This window comes from Chiroxiphia lanceolata, chromosome Z (assembly GCF_009829145.1).
Source record: "Chiroxiphia lanceolata isolate bChiLan1 chromosome Z, bChiLan1.pri, whole genome shotgun sequence".
Taxonomy (NCBI): Eukaryota; Metazoa; Chordata; class Aves; order Passeriformes; family Pipridae; genus Chiroxiphia; species Chiroxiphia lanceolata.
Genome location: NC_045671.1, coordinates 67,525,724 through 67,551,733, shown reverse-complemented (window position 1 = coordinate 67,551,733; position 26,010 = coordinate 67,525,724). Strand labels below are relative to the sequence as shown.

General features: G+C 44.0%; 1 protein-coding gene across 1 annotated transcript in view; it reads right to left on the bottom strand.

The window, feature by feature from the left end:
- Positions 1–24,274, bottom strand: part of CPLX1 (complexin 1) — a 109,142-nt gene extending 84,868 nt beyond the window's left edge. The window contains exons 1-2 of the mRNA XM_032676048.1: positions 24,038–24,274; positions 23,104–23,205 (exon numbers count right to left, since the gene is read on the bottom strand). Coding sequence (XP_032531939.1) covers positions 23,104–23,134 — 31 coding nt within the window. The 5' untranslated portion in view covers positions 23,135–23,205; positions 24,038–24,274. The remainder of the gene's footprint in view (positions 1–23,103; positions 23,206–24,037) is intronic.
- Between the last annotated feature and the right edge of the window lie 1,736 nt (positions 24,275–26,010).

Genomic DNA, 26,010 nt, shown 5'->3' with positions numbered 1-26,010 from the left:
GCCATAAAGGTGACCAGACAAAGACAGGTACCTACTGAACCAAGGGCTCTCCACCCCAACCTCCCTGACAAGCTCAACACTGTGATGAACTCATCAGGAGTTCAAGATATTCCCACTGAGTTCAGTGAGAGCCCGCAGTATTCCTTATAAGCCCTTCAGAAGCTGAGACGTACTTGATGAGATATTGCTGGCAGAACAAAGAAACTGCAATGATGAAAATAAGGTCCTATACTCACTTGTGTGTCTACACCAAAGCCATACCAAGATTAAGAGGCTATCTACCCAAGATGAGTTTCTTTGTGGGAACTTCTCTACATGACATGTCCCAGACTGGACCCTCACTGGGGATGCCTGGATGACTCCAAACTCCATGATGTGGATCACCTATGAAGAGACCCTTTCCCATCACTAGTTAGCCTGGGAACAGTTTAGTGAGTGCTGTATAGGCAAGACCTCTGTAAATATATATATAGTTGAGTATAAAGGTAATGGTCATAAGTATTTACTTCCTTCTGGTAACTTTGCAATACCAACTGGTTGCCCAGAGAAGGTGAGGATGCTCTATCAGTAGAAGTGCTCAAAGTCAGCTTGGATGGGACTTGAAGCAAGCTGATCTAGTAGAAGGCAGAGGCATTGAGAATAGATGATGTTTGAAAGTCCCTTTAAATGCAAAACATTCTGTGATTCTAAGAACTTGGTGAAGGATTCCCAATACTGATGATTCAACCATCCCTCTCAACCAGATCCTCAGGACCTCAAGGAGCAGTGAAACAGTAAGCACCACTAAATGGGGTAGGAAAATAGATACTAGAATGTGTGTAGGAATAAGGTCCCCCAAGCTCTGTCCAAACGTAAAGAAATAGTATAAAAATGAGTTAAAAATGGGTAGATGTTGAGCAGAAGACTCCATCATAATTTCTGATATCTGTCAACAAGCTGAATCTGTTCCCTCCACCCCAAGGGACGCCTATTTGGTAAGAACCTATATATGTACTGATTATCTCAAGGTAGCTTTTACTGGGGATTAGAGCCTGTTAGCACATTGCTTAGAATTAGTATATTGCTTTAAATATATTTTTGCAGTCAGATGCTATCACCAGCAATTCTCGAACATTAAACTTTCACAATTTTATTTGTAAAGAGTGTTATTCTGTAGACTGTTGACGTGAGTCCTTCAAGGGCACTGGCAGTTGCCAGCAGTGGGTAAAGGTGTGGAGACCCAGGACAAGTTTGGTGTGTGACCGTGGACAAGTCAGTCGAACCGCCCTCTGATCTAGTGAAGTGCTTGGTGAAGGGTCCCCACCATGGGCCGCTGACAGGCTGGTTGGGCACAAGGGTCTCAGCTTTCCCGGGACACTGACAGACTAATCAAACATTAAGGGTTTGAGAAAATCTCTCCTTTTCGTGTGACACCTGTGCCAACCCTCTGTCACTGCACACACTCAACAGGACAGATGAGCACTGGGGATACAGCTGGTCCTCGGGATGGCAAATTCACCCAGTTCACAGCCCAGTAACTGGGCTTTACCTTGAGCTTTAATTCACTCTTCTGTGAAAAACAGTAAAGACCTTTCCATCCTTTGGAAAATACCTTACAGTCTAGCAGTCCTAAGGAAGCAGAAACCATTGCTAATACTGAAGAGATGTTCCAGTGCACGCAGGAGGGATGAGGAGGGTACCTCCTACCTACCTCATCCACCTACCTCATCCACCTCTATGGCTGACAGCAGTGTAAGAAATCTAGCTGCTTTATAAACAAATGGTTAATTGTGCTGCTACTTATCAAATGAACTGAAAAACAGTGGCTACTAAGTCCCAGGAGGATGGAGAGCCTCCAGACATTGTAATTACAGGGTATCATATGCTCCCCTAAAATGCAAATGAAAATATAAGTGTCTCTGCAAGCTAATGAGACCCTAAGCCTCAATTCCAACTAGAAGCTGCTTATCACAATTTTAAATCTGCCATGCAAAAGAACCCAGAAGCGCAGCTGTATCTAAAGCAATATTGGAGACAGAGGACTAATGCAAAGGAAGATGGGACATGACCTAGAAGCATGGCTGCAAAAATGTGTGACTGCCCACTCTTCAAATGGGCCAAACACCAAATGTTTAAAATGAAGGGTGTACAGGGCTTCCTGTTGCCAAGAATAAATGCCAATGGCTGCACAAAACAAGGCCTAAAGACTCTTATAAAGGGAGGTAGCAACTGATGACTGTAGCCAGGATCTCCTTACAGGTCTCAACACATCATGGTTCTCACTGTTGTTCTTGCCAGCTCTCAGCAGCTGTGCACTCATGTTCAGCTTTCTATCATGCACAGATCTCATTCTAAGCCAAGACAACAAAGAAGGAGCAACCATAAAGACTTGGCAAATTCTAGTTTCCTCATTGTGTGCAGAAAATTATAGAGCCCCAACCTAACAAAGGGGCTACACATGTGCTTAATTTTAGCCCACGCTTTTTACCTTACTGACCATAATTGATTGTATTTCCAGATTAAAGCTACAAACCGTTACCTGGGATCACATCAATTCCATTAATCTCCATCTTCTTATGCTAAACATTTGAACTTTTCAGCTGTAGAAAAAGTCATGCCTTAACATTGAGTAAAATATTACACTGTTGAGGCAAGAACCAATGAAACTGTTAAAAGCTCATGGGGTTTTTTTCTCTCCTTTAGGTCTGTAGCAAGGTTGACAGACAGTGACTTAGTGACAGACAGTGACAGATGGAGAGAATGGGGAGAGTTGGGGAACAGGTAGCAGCACCAAAATAGCTCTTTGAAGCACTGTTTTTGCTTAGAGGCTAAAACAAAGTCCAAGCTTCAAACATGATGAAAAAGAGAGAAGACCACTAATAGAGAAAAATTTGAGTGCTCTTGAGGTAAACCTTTTTGTTGATTGTCATGCCTCAACTATGACTACCACTGCAAACAGGACAATCTGATAAATACTTAAGTCATTTCCATTCTGTTTCTTCCTTTTGCAAACACCACCAAGAAATTTCCAGCTGTACAACAGAATAGGTTAACTCATTTTGTGAATTTAGTGCATTGTTCTCCAGTACAGAAAGAATTCTTCCCACCACTATGCAGTCAACCTACACACAAGGGGCCACTACGCTGGCCATGACTACTGGGGTATCACACCTCCTCCTAAGAGCCAGCATGAAAAAAAGATGAAATGCCAATGCTGCTAGAAGAAAGCTCAAACATAGTCCCAAATTAGCACACGTGAAGATTGCCATGGGTTTAGATACTTTTTTTTTTTTTGATAGAACGGAAGACAATTAAGAAGATCTGTCTGCCCCTGTAGGCAGGAAACAGGAAGTGTTGTTAGACTGGTGAGCATATTCAAAATGCATGTGCCACTTATAAATTTATGCCAGTCACTCTTGTTCAAGAAAAGTACAACTGTCTTGGATAGTCAGAAAGAGAGGCAGCATACCTTATTCACAGCAGCTCCAGGCAGCTGTTCAAGGGACCTACTCTCAGTACTAGACACTGCACTCCTTTTTCAGCTCCTGTAAACCATGCTTCTCTTCTTGTGAACATGGCAATCTCAGGTATTTTCCCCCATATCCTCACGTCTCGTTTTCATTATATCACCCCTGCTTGAGATCAGCCTCTCGTTGATTCTGACAAGGGAGCCACAGCACGTAGAAATGGCTCATGCTGGTTATGCCTTCCTTTCCATCAAATACAAAGCAATGTCCCCAAAATACTTATGTATTATGCATACTGCCTGTTGCATATCGATTTAAGGCTCAGATGCCTCCTACTTTAATATGAGCCCAGTACTCCTTTAAGAGGACTGTCATACTGATGGAAGGTTTTAGTTTGCTCCAAAAGAGACCAACATCCATCAAACCAGACTGCAGAGCACATAGAGAGAGGTAATAGCACAGTGCTAACAAGCACTAACCTCTTCCTTGCACCTATAAAGAATGCAATACTTTGGAAGACATAACACAGATAGCAACTTGGTTTGTTGGTTGCAGAGGAACACCAATCACAAACCTTACAGATGCTTTGCCAGCATTATTATCTAAATTCTAGATCAGGGGCATGTCTCAGTTCCAGGATACCCACAGCTCTAAGGCAACTAATAATATAAGACCTGTCAGACACCACATTCTGCTGGTAGGATACCCCCTCATTCCACTCAAAACCTTCCCTAGTCCCACAGTCCCTTTCTTTGTTCCATTTGCCTACCAAACTTTCACAGGAGCAAGCAAAGGAATAAAAGAGTAAACCAGTGAAATGAAGCAATTAAGCTGACTGCTGTTTAGCAGACTTGAAAGCAAGTACAGACATTGTTTTCTTTCTGCAAACATTCTGAGCCAACTTAAATTGGGTCTGTAGTTGTGACCTTCTCCCAGGAAGAAAACCCTAATGCGAGCCATCTCAGCTAATATGGGCATCCAGCATGGATGGGAAAGGTTTCTATGGTTAAGGAACACTGCCTGTGTTCTCTCCAATCACCTGAAGGAAGACACTGCCTCTTACAAGTCCCATGAAAGGCCAGTTACTACTGCCTCTTTGAGGGAGTCTCAAAATCTGCCAGTTAACTGTGTTGGTTGTATCCATCAGTATGTTTGCAAAACCTGTCATAAAAAGGCGTCTGGAAGCTGATGTACAATTGATTTGCTGTCAGGTTGGAAGGATGTGCAGCAGGCAGGGTGTTCTGCAAGGTCTACCCTTCATTTTAATTAATTGCTTGAATGACAACATGGACATTCATCCCATTGTAGCACCAGAGTAAAATGCAACCTGGGTGATGTAAGAAAGTAACAGATTCGTGGCTTATTAAGAGACAGAATAATTTGCGTTGCCAGGGGGAAAAAAAGAGCAGCTTTCAAGCAAAGAAGCCTTTCTGCAGTTCTGTATCTAGATGATGGCAAGCAAAAAGGGGCTGCCCCACAGGGCAAAATTAACATTACAAATCCTCTCAAACAATGGAATGAAACAGACAAGGTGCAAAAGGAAAGTTGTCTACTAAAAGAGGAATATTCAAGTGCACAAGTATATGAATACTTCCTGCAAGGGACTCACTGGCAGTTCTGCTGAAAAGGAGATGACAGATATCTAAATTACTGTCACAGCTAAGGCATGGAATACATGAGATTACATTTGTCTCGCCTCTACAATTATAACAAGATCACAATGAGGTGAAAATCAATGCAATGTGCCAGGAAATATCTTATATTGTAGATTAAAGATAAGAGCCACTAAATACAGCTCTCCCTCATCCTGACACAGGGTGTTTCAGGCAGAAAATCTTCCCAATGTTCTGAGTGATTCTGTTCTGCTGAAAATGTTTAGATGACCTTTACCTTGTTTTTTTTATTAGTGGCCAGAATATATGCCAATGCTGTATTTCATCCTCCTCTAGCAAAGAACCACCACAGATCCTGTTAAAGACTTCATTATCACCTTTTGGGTCAGAGAAGGAACACATGCTTACTCATAAGAAGTTGTAAATGTTCCCCAGAGGTACTGAGATCTGCTTGAGAAAGATATGGGTTTTAAATGTTAAATAATGAAACAGTCCCTAGTTAAAATGATTTGTGTTACTTTCCATTGTCAAACTGGTCTATCCATTTGAGCTCTGTAATGAGCTCGGTCAGGAACTTCAGCTGGAATGTTACACAGACGAATCTGTCAGAAGTTAATTAAGCTGAAGCTGAGATAACGATGAACAGCTTTTCACAACAAATACATCCTTCCACCAAAACCAGTTCAAATGTCTGCATCCTTTGTTGTTGCATGGCTAACTGGTCTGTAGCACACAGCCTTGTATCTGTGCTTACGCTTACCTGTCTTGCATAGACCATGCAGCAGTGAAACCACAACACCTTTTTTTTTCGGATAGACTATCACAGCTGACGTCCAACCTACTTGTGCCGTGACACTGCACTGGAACACCAAAGACATTGCCCCAAAAAGCAGTAACAGCATCACTGCCTGTCCAGCTCTCACACATTTCCTCTCACACATTTGTCGCTATAGGCACAGTCTCAGAAGCAAGCCATGTTGGGTTCAGGCGTACATTCTGCCCTCTTCAAATAACTAAACATAACCATACTAGTACACATAAAGGCCAGTGTAGGTATCAACCAGACTGAGCTTCTCAAAACCCAGAGGCCTGATGACAGTTCATGGACAGTGTTGAGACAATGTCTAATGACTGACTGCCATTCAGAACCAGAAGTCAATGCTGTGTCAGGAACGAGAGAGAAAGAATTAGCTCTGCTTCTGACGGTGGGCTAAGGTGATGGCGGACAGAGAAAAAAGGTCTTGGCTCACAGCTTCTGTTCCCCAATATCCTTCAGGGGCCCAGAATATGCCCATGTCCAGACAGGACTTTGCATATCTCCCATGAAAAATTATGTAATCCTATCTAATCCAGAAAGAAAGAAAAATCCATGGATAGACAATTCTGTCTCATTTACCATATTGGCACAGGCTCATGACTGCAGAGCCAGCCAAAAGTGAGCCAGGTGTCCGAGTAGCTGATTACATGTGTTTTGCTCTCTATCCTTGAGCAACTGAGGCTGCAAGGTTAGGCCAGCTTCTCCAAGGAGCAGAGAAATTATGCCAGTGTTCTTCTCTCCTCTTGCTGTCCCAGGGTGCACTTCTTGCTTTAGTTTTGAGAGCATGGAAGTGGATTCAAAGGAGAAGAAAAAATCCCAACAAACCCTGCACTGCCCAACACAACTAATTTATTATTTTTTAAAGGGTAGTTACTGCTAATTTTAATACATGTCTTAATGAAGACTGATTCATGAGTTGATTCCGTTATAAAGGCTTTGTAGGTAAAGAGACTGGGAATAGGAACCTTGTTAAAATAAAGCTCTACTGAGCATTTTGCATTTCAAGACAGTTACCTCTTATGACTTTCTCTATTTAATTCTCTAATTAAAAGGTTAGCAAACATGAACAGTGAGAATTTGACAGAACATAAGGAACTTCAGGTCTCTCTGCTTAAGCCCTGAACTGAATTTAACTACTCAGAGACCATCAGTGATATAATCATGGCAAGTCTCCTTGATTCCCTGGTACACATTGCACATGGAAAGGACATTGTGGGGAACGGGGAAAACCAGGGATTATTCTCCTACCTCTGAGTCTACTGTTCTTATATAATCAATACAGTCAAGGAAGAGCTTCTTCTTGCTCATATTCAATGTCCTATATAACAAATGGTGTTCTGCAGTTAGTGTGTGCACACTAGTGGGAGGCACAGACAGGTCATCTTCTCAGCTAGGCAGCTTAGCAAAGCCAGCTGGGTAGGTTTTCTGTGTTGTTAGAACGCATCTCACAGATGGAGAGGAAGTGTACTGTTCAGCACAGAATGGCTCTTCAAAGGGTGCCATGGGCATTCTGGGAGGAGAGATATGCTGGAACTGAGGTTCTGAGCAGACTCCACCAGCTGTGGTCCACGGAGCAGCACAGCCAGCAGCAGCACAGGGTAACTTGCCACTATGGACACAAAGTCCTGCAATTACTGCTGGAAGCTCCGAAGCACACCCCCTGCATAAAGGAGGTCATTCTCTCCCCATCACAGTCAGGATGTCCATTTCTGCCAAAGGTCATTCTTTCTCATTAAAGCCAAGGCCACGACTTTCTCAGGAAAAGCTGCACAAACATTGCCCCAGTATAAACTGCTACAATTCTACCATGACTCCAGTTCACCATGAAATTACCAGGTCCCCATAAGCACAGCTAGAACCAAATCTCATTGGATGAAGGTTTCTGATAGCATTAACCCCTACACATATGCTCTACTGGCAGTTGCACCAGCCCCTTCAGCAGCACCATGTGAATATTGGAGCCCTGTAATTCAGACTGCTGAGCTGTGTAAATTCACGGCTATCATTTATTTGTCTTTGTCCTCCCTGCTGGGCCCAACAAGCAGCTGGCTGTAAATAGTGGCAAGCACCAGAATCTATGCACATGGTTGCAGGAAAGAAATTGCAGCAGTCCAAAGAAGGGTAACAGGTTTGCTGATGGATATCTCAACAGCTGAGCCCTTGAACAAGAATTATTGTTTCATTTCCCTCCTTCCATCATTGTGATGGTCCTGGTAGATCACCAGGAAGAACAGACTCCAGCATTTCTATGAAGCACAGAAAGAGGTTCTGACCATACCAAACAGCACTAGCAAAATGTCAGTACATCCATGCTGTTACCTCCCCACCAGCTGCACCATTAAAAAATGTCTGTTCCTAAGGAATACATGAGAAAGGGATGCCCAGCAGTGCCACACAGATAGACGAGGGTGATCTACCGCTCTGTGCAAGGCAATAACATGAGCATGAATCACCAGGTGCCTTCAGAGGGCAGCTTGACCAGAGCTTTTGTGATAAGGAAGACAGGTAACAAAGCATTATCAGGGCTAAGACCTGCCTGTCTTTCTTTTATGAAATATGTAAAGCATTCCTGATCCTGGACATGACTAAATAAACAGGTCCTCTCTGTGCCTCCTCAGGACACTGCAGCAATCCTGACATAGTTGAGACAAGTGATGCCAATGATATCCTTCTGCTAGGGGCTGTATTTTAAATGAGAAATACCACACAGGTAGTCTGATTCTGGTGGAAACATCTCAAGAGACTGCTCCTAAGCTCTCCTGCTAAGTGGTTGTACTGCTATCTTAGCACAAAAGTAAAATGAATAGAGATAACATTCTGACAGAAGGGTTCATGGAATGAGGAAAAAAAGAAGACTGAAAGGCAAGCCAATGTCCATGTCAGTGCATGTTAGCTATTGAGAGGAAAGAAAATTAACCATTAAAGTCACCACAAAAGCACAAATAGAGGAGGTGCAGAAAAGAATCTGAAATCATGTGTGCTTTCAAATTTCAAGTAACAGAGAGACCATTTGAAATTAAGTGTGGCCTTCCACGTGATGTCAGTCACCTTTAAGTCAAGGCCTTCTAGGGACTTCAAGGTCCTCAAATTACATGACTATTATCTTCTGTGGTATCTCTGATTAATTCCTCCCAATAGAGGAAAATTTCCCTACAAAGATAAATAGCCCTTCATTCTTACAAAACGTTTGAAGACAGTGCTGTCTTTCTCTTTTGCTCTAAGTGAGCTGCACTTGGAGCAGACCTGGCCCTTGTCATAACCCATGAGCTCAGCCATAGCTTCATACACTGTCTCCCAGAATATCCACATACTGCTTCCTTACCAATCCATTCCTTCCTGATAGGGAAGTTCAGCACAAACACAGGAAGAACAATTTTCACAGGCCCATCTCCCTGTGCTCTTCTCTAATCCCTGAGGAAGTTCTTCTAGCCCCAAAATATCAAAGGCAAATTGATACGGATGGATTCTTCTCTCATGTGTTGCTGAAGCCAAATGATAGTCTTGCTTGACTGTGAAGGTGGCAGCAGTGTGAAGGCACATTGCTCGGCTGCAGGTGATGCAATAATGCAACAAGAAACCATGCTAAGCATCCAGCCCAAGGAAACAGAAGGTACTCCTCCCAGTACTTGGAGTCCACGCATAAATCTGATGCTGGGTTCCAACCACAGCTTCATCCCTGATCTCCCCAGAGATATCTGCCTAGGAATGTAATTGATTCTACACGTCTTCAGGGATCATGAGTTCTTGTTGGATACTTTTCCTCCCTGAACTTCACAGGAAGAGGAATTTTACTTTCCAGGTTGCCCTGCACTGAACAGATTTGCTTTTGTTCTGTTCCCTGAGCATTAAGTGAGAGGAGACAATAGATGAGGAAACAAATACGACACTAAGCCAAAGTCAGCTTCCATTAAATACAGTATTTTTTAGCATGGACCACATGCTACCTGACTGTCATGTCCTTAACCTAAAGGATAATTCTGTTACCAAAGACTGTAGGATGGGAGTTAGGTCACCTCCTTGGTAAACTCTACCTGGATGACTTATTTACTTTCCTAATGCCTCTGATGATTTATTAAAGAATTTGCAGGCACATAAAAGTTAGAAATAATGCACAAGATTTAATGTGTTTTATGCATTCACATCAAACAAAATATGAACCATGCTGTCCCTGTATTTGCTGACTTTGGGCTTATTTTGGATTTAAAGCTTATTTCAGATCTTTTATAAACTAGACCATTACCTTTTTTTTTTTTTTTACCATGAAATACATACTTTTCATTAAATCACTTTTGCATTCCCTGCTGCCAGGCAAAGCTATTGCGAGATGTCTGTCACTCAAAAGCTACTAAAACCAATGTTTGTCACTTAATCCTAATCATAATTTCCAGTTAACAAATAAGGCAAAAAAATAAATTACTTTATCAGCTTCAGTTCCCTTACATTTGCTTTATTCCCAGCTGTACCACAACCAGCTATAATTGAGTTGCAGTTTAATCAACTAAGTGGGCCACCCCGTGAGGAAAAAGGGAGGGGAAAAAAAAAAGGAAAAAAGAGAAAAAGAAAAAAAGAAGAAGAGAGAATCTAGGTCACTCTGTTCTCAGGACAGCAAAATAGATAATTGCTTCACTCTACAGCATCCATGCTGTACTTGAGGTATGTTTGAGATCTTATGTAACTAATGCCATCCCTAGGTTAGCCAGACCCTCCCTAATAATGTGCCATAAAAGCCTCTTCTATGCACATCCAGCAGTGAAGGTGGCAGATCTGACTTATCCTTTTCAGACTGTGTGAAAACAAGGACTATTCCAACCCACGAGATTCTGAGGGGATTTTTGTGACTTTTTAAAGAGAAGGGTAAAAAAAAAAAAACAAACCCTGTGATTATTTTACTTGCATCTGCAAGAAATTTCTTGAAATGCTGGTTTTCAGCTGCTGTAGATTGATGCACCTCTGTCAAAAAAGACATGTTTAGGACAGCTGAAATTTGTAAATTACATTATGCTGTGTCAAAGCAGTGCATATGAGGGCTCAGGACCTCATTGTGCATAATCAAGCATTGAGTTTCACTTGTCATCCAAAGCTTGTCTGTGTTGGGCTAGATTATCTCAATTGCTGTCTTTTATTTAGAACTAATTTTTCAGCACATAGAAAGGACCAAGTACAGAACATTCTACAGTACAAAGCAAAACATACCTTAAAGTGAGTCCTAAATAAATGTCAGACAAACAACCACATAAGAACCAGCAATAAGGCAGCATGCCTACAACAGAGAGAAAAAAAATAATTGTTGTTTCTAACTCAGGGGAGCCAATTCACGATAGTTGACTGGAGGAAAAACAACATTGAAACTAACACACTCTACATTTCAGCCAGGAATAGGACTCAAGATGTGAAGCAAAGTTAAAACTGTAACAACTTGGACTTCACCTTGGCCTGTGTGGAAGTAGAACACTCTCGTCGGTGCTGGTGGTTGAGAGGACGTGTTTCACCCACCTATTTTAAGCAGCTGTTAGTGCAGCTGCCAGCATAGCAGGAGCACATGTATACTACCTTGGAGGAGAGGCACTGAGTTCCAGGCAGAAGGAGTACCACCTGAACAGTTCTACCAGATGACATTTGAAAAGCAAAACCAGAAGTCCCAATCAAGCACCTTAGCCAGGAGGCAAGTCATTGTCTCCATGGCAGTAGAACTTGGGACATATGACCAAAAAGGCGTTAAAGAACAGCTTGACATGGTGTTCAGAAAGATGTGAATTGCAGTGGAATGTCTGCCTGGCAGAGTGCTCATGAGCAGCACAAGATGCACAGTCAGCAGAAAGGGGTGGCACATTCCACTTTTCCTCCAGAAGCCAACATCCCACTGCAGCAGTGATCTGGTGTCCTGCCATTTGCCTCTGTGCCCTTGCTGAAGGTTTCCTTTGGACAGGCACCCCTGAAGTCATCAGGCAGTTTTAAGGTGACCTGGGTGAAAAGTTATCATTCATGGTGAGGGAGCCTCACAGTGAGAGACATTTGAGCCCAAGAGATATGCATATAAAACATGCATCTTCTCCTGAGCGCTAGGCCAGCACCAGTCACCCTCCAAAATCATAGGTAAGAGATCTAAGTAATACTGTAATTTGAGCCTGAGACCATAATACTGAGATGGCAGACAGCAGAAACATAAAGTGAGGAGCACAAACTGAGTCTAACAATCTGCCAGCACAAGTGGAATAACAAATATCAGTACTGAGGGAGACAAAATAGCTTATTCTCAGACAACAGTTCAAAACTGGGAAGAGGTTCCAGAGAAACACCTAGTGCTTAAATTATTTATTTCTTAACTGTAGCATAAAACAAAAAAATTACCAATCATATTGAAAAGAGCTGCTTCCACGTAGATTGCAGGTAGATACCATGGTGGGAATTTCAAGCTACACTTGTTATATGCAACTCAAAATCCTTGCCTGGGCTGAAACACTGGGCTGGAAAAATACCCAGATTAGCCAGCTACTCTAGAAATTACTTTGTAAATCCACTAAGTCCTTTCAAATAAGATCACTTTCAATCTGAATCCAATAGTTGATTTCAGATCTTCCTCAGAGCACTGAGATCCAACAGCTGGCAGACCTCTTCTCCTGTCATACAAACACAAAATGGCTGAAATGTTTTCAGAAAAGGCAAAATTAATCACAGTTCTGTAACAAACTCACCCAGAGGAGCACAATGCTGCTTCCCACTAAGCTAAGTTTGACTTCTGGACCTCATTGTAAATTATCACGTATTGGAACAAAATCAAAATTTAGTGTAAAATCTAAACTGGTTTTAAGGACAATTTTGTTATTATGGACAGTCTTACAAGTGAAGACTCAAAGATGTCAGCTTTCTATAGAGGTACTCAGGACCAAAAATCATTTCATTCCTTACTGGCCCTATCCCTCTGGCACGTACAGTTATTTGAAACCCAACCCAAGACCCAGATTCCATTTCTCCCTGCTTGTCCAGCAGCAGACTCCCCCAGAGAGCACCTCTCTCCTCTCCCCTAGTCAGACACTCTAATTACTGATTCAAGGATGCTCATGGCCAATTTATTCACATTATTCTTTTACTAATATTGTCCTTCAATTTAAGTAGTTCTTCCTTCACTGCAATGTTCACCTCTCTCATATATTTAGAGAGAGTAGTGGTGTCCCTCCTTAATCTTTTTCCTCAGCATTTTAATTTATCTCCATGTAATTATAAATTTCCTTTCTCATGCTCCTTTTAATCTGTCATTTTTGCAGATTGGCTGACATGAAACAGAAACTTCTGATATTTAAAGAAAAATACAGAGGAGAAAGTTGCAATAGGCACAAGAAAAGTGTTTTAGATATACAGAATTAATAAAAAAAAAAACACAAACAAACAAAAAAACCCCACTCAAAATTTAAAAAGATTCATCTGTTTCTAATGGACTCTGGATTTTTATTAAACACTCTCCCACACACTTTTATTCCCAGCTAGAACTGCACAGCAGCAACGATACAGATGTGCTGGCAAAATACTTTCTTCTTCTCTTCAGTTTTTTTTTGTTTGTTTGCTTGTATTCTGTTCAGGTTTTTAAAATAAAGTTGGGGTTTTTTTAATGAAAAAGTAAATCTAAAGGAAACTGCAAAGAGAAATTGATTCATTCACAAAGAACAAAACATTTCACTTAGGTTCAGGGAAGACTAGCACGCATACACTTAACTCCAGCATAAAATAAATTGCTGTCAGAGATTAAAAATACATTGTTTTAGACACGATGTCTTAGTCTCATGCAGTCTTTCAGGTTCGTGATACGCCTTCTTTTCTTAATTACTGAGAAAAAAAACCTGTGTGTTTGAAAGCTTTTAATTGAAAAACATGTCTTAGCAAAACCTTTCCAAAGTCCTTTTACAAATTAAGATTTTGATTAATATATATCATATAATATATTAATATATATTATTTTCAAATAATTCAATTGACACACGCACTTAAGACAGGTATTGGAACAGAGATCAGGCAGTACCCACGCAGTTCTGCCCCTTCAGGGGGGCATGCAGAAAGTCTCACACTACATGCAATAACATGGTGGCAGGGAGGTAGAACGGGCAAGAAGGTTTCACTGCCAATACCCAGTCAAGAACAGACCTTCAAGTCCAGCTCTGGACTTGAAGTTCAGCTCTCCTCAGCACCAAAAAGCAGAAGACGTGTCAGGAGGAAAAAAGAATGCTATTTACTTCCCATGAAGGGAAGGGCAGTGTTCAGTGGCCCATGAGTCTAGTTGACTCTGTCCTGTTCTTGGGATAAGGGATCCCATACTGCTTTACAGGCAAGGGGACTGGGAGAGGCACCATCTAACCTAGAGATCAAGTGACTTCCCCAAGCATACCCAAGGTTCTCCCACAGACAAGGCCAGCAGTTGAGACAACCATATTACACTCAGTTACCTTTAATAGAAGGTTCAGACCTCTATTGGTCAACTTCTCCTGAGCTCACCAGCAAAAAAAAAAAGAAGAGAGAGGTGCAGGGACATAGAGATACGGCAGCTCAGCTATTTTCCTAGGTATTGACACACATTTCTTTCCCTTCCTTTTTCCTTTAATTGTTGTCTGCCTTCCCCTTTATTTCTCCAATTCTCTCTGGAGACTGGAGTCATCAAAATAGCTCCCCCATTCCCGAGTTGGGTTTAGGTTTTTTTTTTTCTTCACTTATTTTCCTCAGAAGGTAATTCACAGCCATTTGAATCCCAAATTTCTGTTGATGATGTTGTATGCTTGACATTCCTTCAAGGTCAGTATCACTGCAAATAAGCCACAAGACTCAAATCATGCTGCAAAAACGTAGGTAGCTACTAAGCAGCTTCATTCTTAGAGGTAATAACAAATTCAAATTGCAAAAAAAGATGCACAAAGTCAGCAGATTAAATTTGTTGTTTGTGTTAATGCACTTCTGCAGTGACAGCATCCACCCCACTTGCAAGCAGCTCATTTAAAAATACAGGAGAGAAAAAAAAAAAATCAATCCTCGAACTACACAGGGTGATCATTGATTTACACCTAGGAGAGAGACACAAATTGTTTGGAGTATTTTGTTTCTAATATGCACTGTGACTTGTACCAGTGATAGATCACTACTAACCTTTGCCATGTCCATAATTGCAGTTGTTACCCTTTGGCAAACTACATGGTCATCTGCTCAGTAAGCTGTGGAAACTTTCAGCCTCCTTGGCAATGTTCTACATCGAGAGACATGTACTCCAGCCAAAAAAAAAAAACTAACCTGAAGGAAACATAACTGACTTTATCCAAGCTCTCAAAATCAAACTGTAGGTGAGGAAGTATGATGGCAACCAGCATAGTATTCAAAGCAATAAGTTAGCAAATGTTTAAGGTTCTGTGTTGCCTTGACCAAGCAGTTGATTTCAGCACATGGAATGAGTATACAGAAGCTGTGCAGAGGTGCAATCTTATAAAGAGGTACATCCAAGGCTAAGGCAGAGTGCTTTCTGCCCCACTATTGAAAGAGGAGAATCAGTAAACTTGGAAGAGTCCTTAGCATGCTGCAGCTGTTGGAAGTGACAGTAGAAACTGCACCTTTGAGGGATTAATGTCCCAGTTACCACTTTATGAGCCGTATCCCCTCTCCCAGGGCCTGAAAAACTATGAATTCTCACCATAGATAACATAAGACCCTGTATTTGTCTCTGGGTCTCAGCACTAGCCTCTATTCTCTCTCTTTCTTCTCTGAACACTATCACATAATGTTCACAGAGTGTACCTTGACCATCAAACAGAAGAGCAAGCATTTGCATGTAACCCTCTGACATGAGCAACACATTAGAGATCCATCCTTTTCTTTCTGCCAGACTTTCCTGCTTATTGCCATTTGTATTCCAGGCCTCCTCAACAATTTGGTGGACTTCAAAAACTGCTGGAGAAGTTCTTATCTCCATGCATCTGCCACATGCAATTTCCCATGCAACCATCTTGCTGCTAGTATGGATTTTTGCGCTGATGGCCTTGGGGTGTGCCCCAGAATGAAAGAGACATTCCTGTCTTCTGTGAAGGCAGGATGTCTGTCTTCCCTTAATGGAGAGCCTTTGCAGAAGTTACTTTTGGAGCCCTGTACTTTACTGCAGTGCTAACAAATACAGGGCATACACTCTTGACTAAACTCAGCAAGATTTCTAAATCCAGATAGCCCTGATGGATTTGATTTTACAGCTTTATTAATCCAAACCTTTCATTTCTAGTCAGGGAACAAGGCTCTCCCAGTACATCACCATTCATATACATCAATCTCTCCTAATGTCTGTCCTTTTGCCAGCATATGAGCAAGCAAATAGATCTCCACAACTAACACTTGAACTACATTCTGAACTTCCGCCTCTTTAAGAACCAATACAAAGGCAAACCAGTAGCTTATATTTTCACCATCCCATTTCACTGGGAAGGTCTGAATTAGTTGCAATGCATCACTCACTAGACTCCTTTCTGGCTCCAAACCCACTGCAGCAGAGAGTGTTTCCTATGCAACACAAGCCAAAATTTCAGCACTGACGAACTCTATTTGTGCCAAAACCATGCACCTGGCAAGAAAATACCACTTTTCTCTGCTTCAATGATGAAAAGAAAAAAAAGGAAGTCAGAAAGATTCAGGTGTAGAGCAACACATATTAAAATCAAAAGTAAGCAGAACTTCCTTTGACGTGGATAGAAAACCAAGGAGAAGCATCTTTTTCTCTGCCATGAATGAATCCTAGACAAACTACTCAATATAGGTGGAATTTCTTTATTTCTCCCTCTCTGAGACAGGAAACTTCCTGCTCATCCATGTCACTCTAGTCCAAGCAGGCTTTCAGCAAGCAGAGGCTCAGCAGGAGAAATCTCAGTTAAGCTCTTTGTGGGACACCTCTACAGTCAGCTGAAGGTTACACATTTCCTCCAAGGATACTAAATAAGCAACTCTGCTCTCAGCGCCTGCTTGCAAGTAAGACAAACCTAAGTAAGATTCCTGCAGACACAGTTGAGAGCATTTGTATGACTCTAAGAGCAACAGACCCAACAGAGGCAGGCAAATATAGAAGGAAGGTTTCTCAAAAAAGGCACAGGAAAAAGGGACCTGGCCAGTTTTTCACCTCCTGGTTTGGATCGTGGATGGAATAAGTCATCTGACCACCACAGCAGTTGTTTCGTTGGTATCATCTGAATAGCAACAATTTACCTCCTTGGAAGATATCTTGCTCGTTCATGTTAATGGGAATTCCTGAAGAACAAATTAAGCCCTACAGGTGCCATTGTAGGATCTGGCACCAAATAAATTAAAAAAGAAGATTCAAGGCTGGTATAGATTCATCAGCCTTGAACAGCATGTCTGTTTTGGTTTTGTGGAAGCACTGAGACACCTACACGTCATTTTCCTTTCTATCTTTGTCTTGGCAACAGACATCATGATTACATTCAATCAAATTTCTTGAAGAAAATCTCTTTGCCAGTAGTATACATTAAAAAAAAAAGTCTATAACATAATTCCTTGTGAAAAATGTATCCATCAGATAGGCCACCTATCCCAGGTTCCTGCATCCTGTCACTGGATCCCAGAAAGAAGAGATCAGAACCTCCTTCACCACTTCCCCTCCTCAAGAATCTTTAGAGAGCAATGAGGTGACCCCTCAGTCTCCTTTTCTCCAAAGAAAAAAGAAAACCACAAAAAAACAGGTCCTTAACCACTCCTCAGAGGATATTCCTTCCAGTCATCTCCCCAGCTTTGTTGCCCTCCTCTGGTCGCATTCAACTACCTTAAAAACGTTGTTAATTTGTGGGAACTGCAGACAGTACAGGGAGAAGTTAGATGAGAACAAAGGTAGGTGCCCCCCCAACATCTATCACATGCTACAGTGGCCTTGACTCCTCCTGTCTCTTGTCATATTCTTCAGTCTTCATGATTTGGATGCCCCTGACAGCAAAATGAAAGACTTCACGTGCTAAAGGTTTCAAGGATCAGACAAAATAGATCCCAGAGGTAAATATCAGCACTGTTTGTGCACCATGACTTGGAGTTCTGCATTACAGTTTCTGTCCTGCTACAGAACTTCATATATTAACACAAACAGTGGAGCACAGCCTCGCTGATGTATGAGGTGCCAGAGCAGGATGGAAGCTCTGCAGAGAACCAGAAATGTGAGAAACGAAAGAGTGCATTGGAGAAGGAGAAAACAGAAACCACCGTGTTTATTTCACAGTCTGTTCCCCCCTGGACAGGTCTGTATTGCCTCTAACTGCACTCAATCTAGCTGAGTTCTCCAGGATAAAGCAAGAACTTAATCCCCACACCACAAGCTACTAAAATGAGGCAAATGCATCAGCAGAATATACAGAAGGTCACTGCTAAGACGTATAGTTTTCATTCAGGCTTATCTGGTATTCACACATACATCTTCAGTAATGTGCACTTAGCACAGGGGCTGCTTTTTCTGAGTTTATGGACAGTGACTTAAATCCCATTACCTCCAAGAGTGTTTAAATCTCTGTCTACCTTTAAGCAAGGGGACTCCCTCTGGACTATGTTTTGTTCTATACATAGCTGGATCAAAGTTGCTGGTAAAGGACATGAAGCAGGCAGCGCCTCCCTGCTGACATATTCCAGATGGCAATCTGGCTGCATTTGACTTCTGCCTACAGTATTTTAAGAGTCTTTATGAACTAAAACCAGTGTCCACCAATTCTTGACAGCTAAAGCAATGAATGTGAAGTAGCAGTCCTCACTCTACTCTAAAACAGAAAATCATGCCCATAATATCTATCACAGTGATTATCTGTCCAGAAATGCAGAAGTTCCCTTCCTTCTAATGGGGCTTGCACTGCACAATGAATACAAGGGATGCTGGAAGCAGGAAGAAGAAATATAGACAGTACTACTCATACGAATCATTATATGTGAAAGGAGTTACGTGATTTATGCACAGTCTGACATTAGGAAAAGTCAATATTTAAGGCAGGCATCCCAAACTTATCCCATCTAGTTCTTGCCATTTCTCCTATTCAAGGCAATTAAAGTAGCACATTAAAAGGGATCTGCACAACATATAATACAGAGTTGGAGCTACTGTGTGTTCTGTTCATCTTCACAGCATTCTAGTCTGCAAAATGCCGGTTCCTACAGCAAGAAATCTCTCTCTCTTTAAACAAGGCATGATTCAAATTCTGACAAGTCCTCCTCCTTTCTATAGGCTTTCCTCTTTTCTTTTCATCTGAAAATGCCTCAAATCCTTGGCCCTCAAGTCAGCCAGTAATAGAATGACACCCAACAGAGCTTCATGAAGTTCACTGTCCCCTATTTCAATCCGCTTTCCCTATCTGTTTGAAGAGGAAGTGATATGTTGCAGTACAACATGGGATGTTCCTTCACCCTTTGCTTTCACACACAAACTTAAGAATAAATAAACAATGCCCACTGAAAAGATTATAGCTAAACTTCCCCAGGGCCCATTTCAGGTCCTTCACTTCCAGCTTCTTCCTGGGAAGTCAAACACATTGGTCATGATGACAGTAGTCCAGAGCTCTGATCTGGCTTGGTAAAGAGCATTTCTAGCATAAAATACAGTCATGAAATCACTCTGATTGTCTTCATTTGGTGAACTATCACACAGTTCCTGTGAACAGGAGCAGCAAAGTGACCAATCAACCTATGTCAATGTCTGCTGATGCGGCAGGGTCAGAGGTAAAAAATATCCCTTTGCTGTTACTTCTGTGGTAGAAGCAATGGCTTTAAGCCTTTAGGTTTCTTCTTGCTATTTTCTTCTTGTCTTACACAGCTAATCAGCATCATGACCTCTCTATGGGTTCTGTCACTGTCAGACAACAAATGGAGTGACTGTCATACAGAGTGTTGAAAGGTCTGAGAAGTACCAAAAAAAAAAAAAAAAAAAGGCCACAGTAGCAAATTGGCCAAATAAGCTAATATTTTCCTGGACCACAGTCTCCACTGCTAATGAAAGGGTCAAGGATTTTTCCATTAAGGGGACAGGGATTTGGAAAGACACATTTCAAGCTGGTCAAGCTCCAGGCACAAAATGCTGCCAACACCAACAGCAAAATCCCGGTGCTGGCAGTACAGCAGAGGACGACCTTCCATTGCACAGAAATAGCAGGCTTTTGCAGACCCCCTTTAACAACAAGTCGGGGAAAGGACACATGCTACTTCAGCAATACAATAACACGTCAAACTGATTCCACAAAACTTAGATCTCCTAACCACACAGACTTCAAAACAAAGCAACTCTACCTCACGTAACTGCCTTTTCTTGCTTGTTAACTTAGCTCACCTACCCTTCAAAACACCTTACTCCCTTCTTCCCTTCTGACTGGCAAAACTCCAAGGAAAAGCAAATCCTATCATTCTATGCCATTAGAGACAAGGGTAACATCTTCAAAGTTTGCTTCAAAGGCAATGGGAAAACTCTCACAGAAAGTGTCCTCCTAAGGCTACGGTTACTGCTAATTAGCAGAGAGTGAGACCTCCTCTTCCTCAATTAGGTGAGTGAGGAGGCAGGAGAACCATGATGCTTCTCTTTCAGCACCTCCTCTGATCACTCCAGTAGGACACAACCTGGTCCCAAAGTCCTCACATGCTACGTAGTCCTATCCAGCAGAGAAAGGTCAAAAGCACCCCACCTGCAAACCATTCTCAAATCCAGGCTCTTAGCTATCATAAGCTCCAGTCTAAGCCCCACTTTGGTGCTGGACACTGGGAAGAGAAAATTACATACCCATTATGCTCAGTCGAGGACACCCAGTTGGCCCTCAGCCTCTGTGAGTTGTCACCAGCTGAGATAGTTGAAGGGTTAAACTATCATAGCTGTAGGTGGTCTGCAAGCCGTATCTATAGCAAGTCTGATTCTCTGTAAATTAAGGGGGACCTTACTGAGAAAATTGCAGTACTTTTTTTTCTTTCTTCCAGGAGTGCCAGAAGAGATTTTGAAAATGAGATAAAAACTATTCAAAAAATCTTATCAGACAGCCAAATGAATTCAGAGATGTTCCGGGAAAAGTCGCATCAAACTAAAATCAAAGAGCCATGAAATCCACCCAAAGGTCTCCCTGAAAGTGAGGATAATAAAAAGGTCACTAGCAGATCACACCATGTATCCTAGGCAAAGCACGCTTGTCAATCACTAGAGGTTTGGTGCTTTGCTCAGTTTGAGCATCTGCCTTTGTATGTCAGAACTGGCATACAAGAAGAGTTCTGGTCCCATAATTAAGGAAACAAACTATAACTTTTAGTCCTTGGCTTGCTGTACCACTGTGGCCAGCTTACATGGTTTGCATCAGCTTGGGCTTTAACTCTTGTGAGAAACGAGTGTCCAAAACGACCTTTACCTTCCATATTGCATTTGCACTGGGAGATCCTGTTTTTCTTCATTGAAACTATTTCTAATTTAAAACTAGGACTCTGCTTAATGAATTAGCATTTCCTGGATTTTCCCACTCTGCAGAGACTTCTTCTTTATTGAGTAAGTGAGCAAGTTCCAGACACATTAAGTCATCTGGCAGAAGAGCTGGTGCCCTGGGCAGCATCTTGAAAGGCATCAGGAGCTCAGACTTCACAAAAAGATGCCTTTCGAATTTGCCTTCTCAGCAAGTCCTATTATCATACAATATCAATCCTGACTGTGGCATGCAACACTATATTAGAATGAATGTCTGCCCAGAGTGAATGCTGTTAAGCACGGGCACACACTGCTTCCAACACAAGGTTAAGCCACTAAGCTGCAAAAGAAGACACGCATCTCAACTGATACTCCTTTGCTGCAGCCCTCCTCCCCCTGCCTTTAACTGCAGTCTCTAAGCAGTTATTTCCCTTTAGTGGATTCATGGATCTTCAGCTGCAGTGGCTGTATCTCCAGTTTGCAGACACACTTGTTCATTTCTGTGCAAGCAACCTTATTAATACTATAGTGAATAGTGCAAAACCTGCATGTCTCAGAACTATTTCTCCTTCAAAACACGCACTGTAGAGTAATGAAACGTAACACTGCTACCACACAAACAGTTATCTTCTCACATAGAGATCTTCATATATTTCTATTTCATGCAACCAAATTAGTCCCTTTTTCTCCAATTTTATCTTCCTATTCAAAACACATCAGCTAAAACTTGGGTTGCTTGCTCTGTTCTCAGCTGTGAGAGTTTTGAACCCCTGGTGAAAAACACCCACCACTTGCAAAGATGAAAACACTTTTTCCATGCCAGAGAGTCCTGCAGTACATGCTGAAGTTGTATATGACATCAATATCACCACACACTAAACATTCACACAGTCCCACAACTCTACAGTTTCTTCAAAGGAAAAACAGTGGAAAATACACACATGAAAAACAGTACAAGAGAGAATGACTTCCTCTGAGGCCAACTATTCCAGTTCCCAATAGCAGCCAGCATTGCCCCAGTGACAACATTGCTTAGACCCAATGTTCAGGTCAAGCAGCCTAGAAAGGCAGCAAAACTGGCAGAATGAAGAAACCTTATTCCTAAATGCTTATGCGTTATTTTCAATTTCCCACACAGACCTTTTCTGTTTTCCACTATTAGGTTAAAACAATCCATCATACATGGAAGCTAATATACTGAAACACATAGAAGTTTGGCCTCAAACCCAGGTAGGGTGTGTGGGGGCACTTTACTACTATTTCCCTCCTTATTGTGCCAACATTCTCATTAAAAGTAACTCTCAAAATACCAGGTGCAAAAATTTCTGCTCTGGGCGTGTTTTGTTCAAGATTTGGCCAGTGTTTGGGGCAAAGATGAAAAGAGGGCTTACACACACACAGACAAAATGCCACTCTTTCTTTGGGTTTACTCTCCTGAAACCAGTCTGCAGCCTTTATAATGCCAGCCTCAGTGGCATGGCATGAAGCAAATCAAGACCTGCACACTGTACAGCAGGATATGCAGTCAGTTGGTAGGGTGCCAGATGAGGCATGACCCAGGGCCTGCACACCTTGTGTGGGAGGCCTCTTCTCTGACATGGGGATTTGGTCTCTGCTTGTTGCTGCCCTCTCCTGCTCACACTCTTCAAACACTTTGCTCTGGGATCATGAATCAGTGACAAGCATGCTCTTCCAAGTCCTCGAAGAGCTCTTCCAGTTGCAGATCCCACCACTGTAGACCATGCCCTCCCTTGCCAGATGCAAAGGGGAGGGGTGGGAGGGATTCAAGGCTCCTCATATGCCAACCACACTTACCTCCTAGAGCTTGTTTCATAACAAAATCCATGATGAGGGCTTTGGGGTGCTCCCACCTTCACACCTCACATGCACAGAGACCAGGAATCCTTGGAGGGCAGCCTGCAAAAAGGCACAATCAAAAGAGGACTAGTGTCTCTAGGAAAAGAAAAGGCTGATACCCAGTCTTTCTCAGCTCTTTCTCCACAGCCTTCCCGCCCTTGTCTGAGAGCAGACAACTTTTCAATTCTCCATCCCTTCGGGCCCTGTTTTGCACGACAAGGCACCTGAGGAGCAGAGCTGTATGCTGGTGAGCGGCCACCGGGTGGGAGGAGGCAGGGGAATGCAGTGGTTCCTCCAGACAGGGCAAGTGGCCGGGATCAAGCGTGGAGGAGCAGTGCGGTGCCCCTCCAGGCTTGTCTCCTGCAGACGGGCAGGAAGGGGTTAAGCCTTTGAACTTTCTTGTTTCCCCGCCTGCCTCTCGCCCGCTCGGCTTTCAGAGGGCTTGCTCCGGAGTGTCAGCTCCGCCGGGGACCGCCGAGGGGGCATTTGAAGGTGAAGCGCCCTGCGAGTGCCCGGGAGGACAAGCGGAGGATGCCGGGGCGACCTGGGTGCGGACGCAGCGCGGGTGGCGGGATGGAAAGCTCAAACGCGGGGCAGGGCCCCCCGCCCGAACCCCTCGGAAAGCCCCCCAGCGCAATGCCAGCGAGGGCTGCAACCTCCGCAGGATGAGCCGGGAGGGCTCGAGGCTGAGACCGGCCGGCCGCAGGTGCAGCTCAGCAGCCCCGCCGCGCACGATGCTGCCTCCAGCTGCTGGCCCCGGCCACCCCCGCCCGGCTCCCGCACCGGGTCACAGCCGTGCCAGCACCCGGGGGGACCAGGGCTGTCCCCGTCCCCGTGTGCCCGCACCCCGCCTCTCCTCTCTGCCCCTCCCGGCGCGGCCCCGCGCCGGTACCTCGCTCGGCGGCGGGTGCGGTGCTGAGACGGGCCGGGCCGGCGGCGAGTGGCTGCGGCTCCTCTGCTCCCCGGGAGGCTCCGGCCGGCGCCCGTGAGCCTGAGGGCTGCCGGGGAAGTTGCGGGTGCAGTGTGGAGGAGAGGGAATGACTCCAGACCTTCTCCCTACTTTTCGCCCGCGCCCCTCTTTTTATCACAGCATTTCCGGACCATCCCACCGACACGGTCCCTCCTTCCTCCTCCCCTCGTTGCGGGAGCTGGACTGTCTCCCTCCCCCTGCCTCCGGCTCCCCCGCCCCTTCCCTGCACCTCCCTGGCCCCTCGGTGCTCGCCGCGGAGGAGGCCCCCAGAGCTCCCCTAGCCCCTCGGAGGGGTGCGTGTGTTTGCATGTCCCCCACCCCATCTCCGACTGTCTGCAGCAGCCAGTGTCCTTGCGCTTTGCCGTGGGGGAAGGAGGGGAGGTGTCAGCTCGTTGTTGCATTTTGCAATCGCTTCCTTGCATCTCCTCGGGAGTCAGTGTGTGTGCCAGGGGAAATCTCTGCAAACACGGCTTCCTGCAAAAGCGGGAGGGTGTGGGAAAGCGTTCTGCGTCCTCTGTTCTGAGTCCTTCACGGGGATCCCCTCTCATTCCCTAGGTCCTGAAAGGAGTTGGAGAGGCAAGGAAGAAGATTGGGAAGGAGCAGACCCTTCTCCTCCCTCCTGCTTCGACTCGGATATACTGTGGCCGGAGAAGAATCGCCGGCTGCACGTCTCTGTGCTTTCGCTAACCAGGTTGGGGGGAGGGAGGGGAGGTGAAGTGGGGCGGGAGGGGGGAAGAGGAAAGTCACCTCCCTGCGATTGCCGGTTGAAGGACGCGAGTGCAGCGATCCGTTGTCCAGCCCGGATTCGGGACAGCATCTGAAGGTGAGGAGGAAGGAGCTGCGAGGGCTACTTGACAGATTAGAGCGATGCCCTCTCACCGGCACCCACCTTTAGGGATACCTACCGCCGGCCTGGAACAGGGTGGGGAGGGGACGAGTCCTGCTGCTGAACCACCCTCCTGTCGCCAGCAGGAGAAGTGGGACAACAACCCCCAAAGTAACCTATGTGGGTCTGAAAGGAGGGAGGGGGCTAGGGCGGAATGGTGCTGGCAGTAGTGTGAGCCCGGGGATGGGGGAGCAGCGGCGCCTGCATTCTGGGGAGGCGCTGGCACGGCCCGTGGGCGACCTCCTCTGAAGGTCAGGGAGGACGCCGGAGCTGCACCTGGCACCGCTGGGAAAGGCGTGTAGATCCAGCAGGCATGACAGAAATCTTTCCCGGGGCAGCGATGCCGGCCACCGTGGCACCACAATCTGTAAAGCTCTTGAGTGCCAGCTGCAGATGCGGGATGCAGACCATGCTTTTAGTCTCAGGACAGTGCCTACCCACACGGGTCTGCCTCGGTGCCCCATGCCTTTCAGTGTTTAAGAGGTACTTGGACAATGCCCCTTACAAAATGCTTTAATTTTCAATCATCCTCAAGTGGTCAGGCAGTTGGACTAGATTATCATTTTAGGTCCCTTCCACTGAACTGTTCTGCTATTCAATTCTACGAGCTCCCAGAAAACCACTTTTGCAACAGACACTGTTGTCACTCTAGGAAACTCAGCTGGGTAGGCATGTGCTACACTTTTACTAACAAATTTCAGAAAGAAGAAATTAATACTAAGAAGGAGTGGAGAACCCTCTTCTTTTAAGCCTTAACTCCTCCCAAGAGTTTGCAATTCAAAGGACATAATGCCATATTTTTGATGCTCTCTTTTCCATACATACCATAGGAGTGTCTCAGCAAAAATTACTGTGCTCAAGAAATTAATCTAGGAGACTGCTGGAGCTGTGTGCCTAGGTTCCTGTGCAATTAACACAGTATTTGCAAATCTATATTGCCTCACCAAGTGCCCATATAACTTTAAGGAGGTCTTATAGTTTGGTTCTGTCACAAAACACCTCACATTCC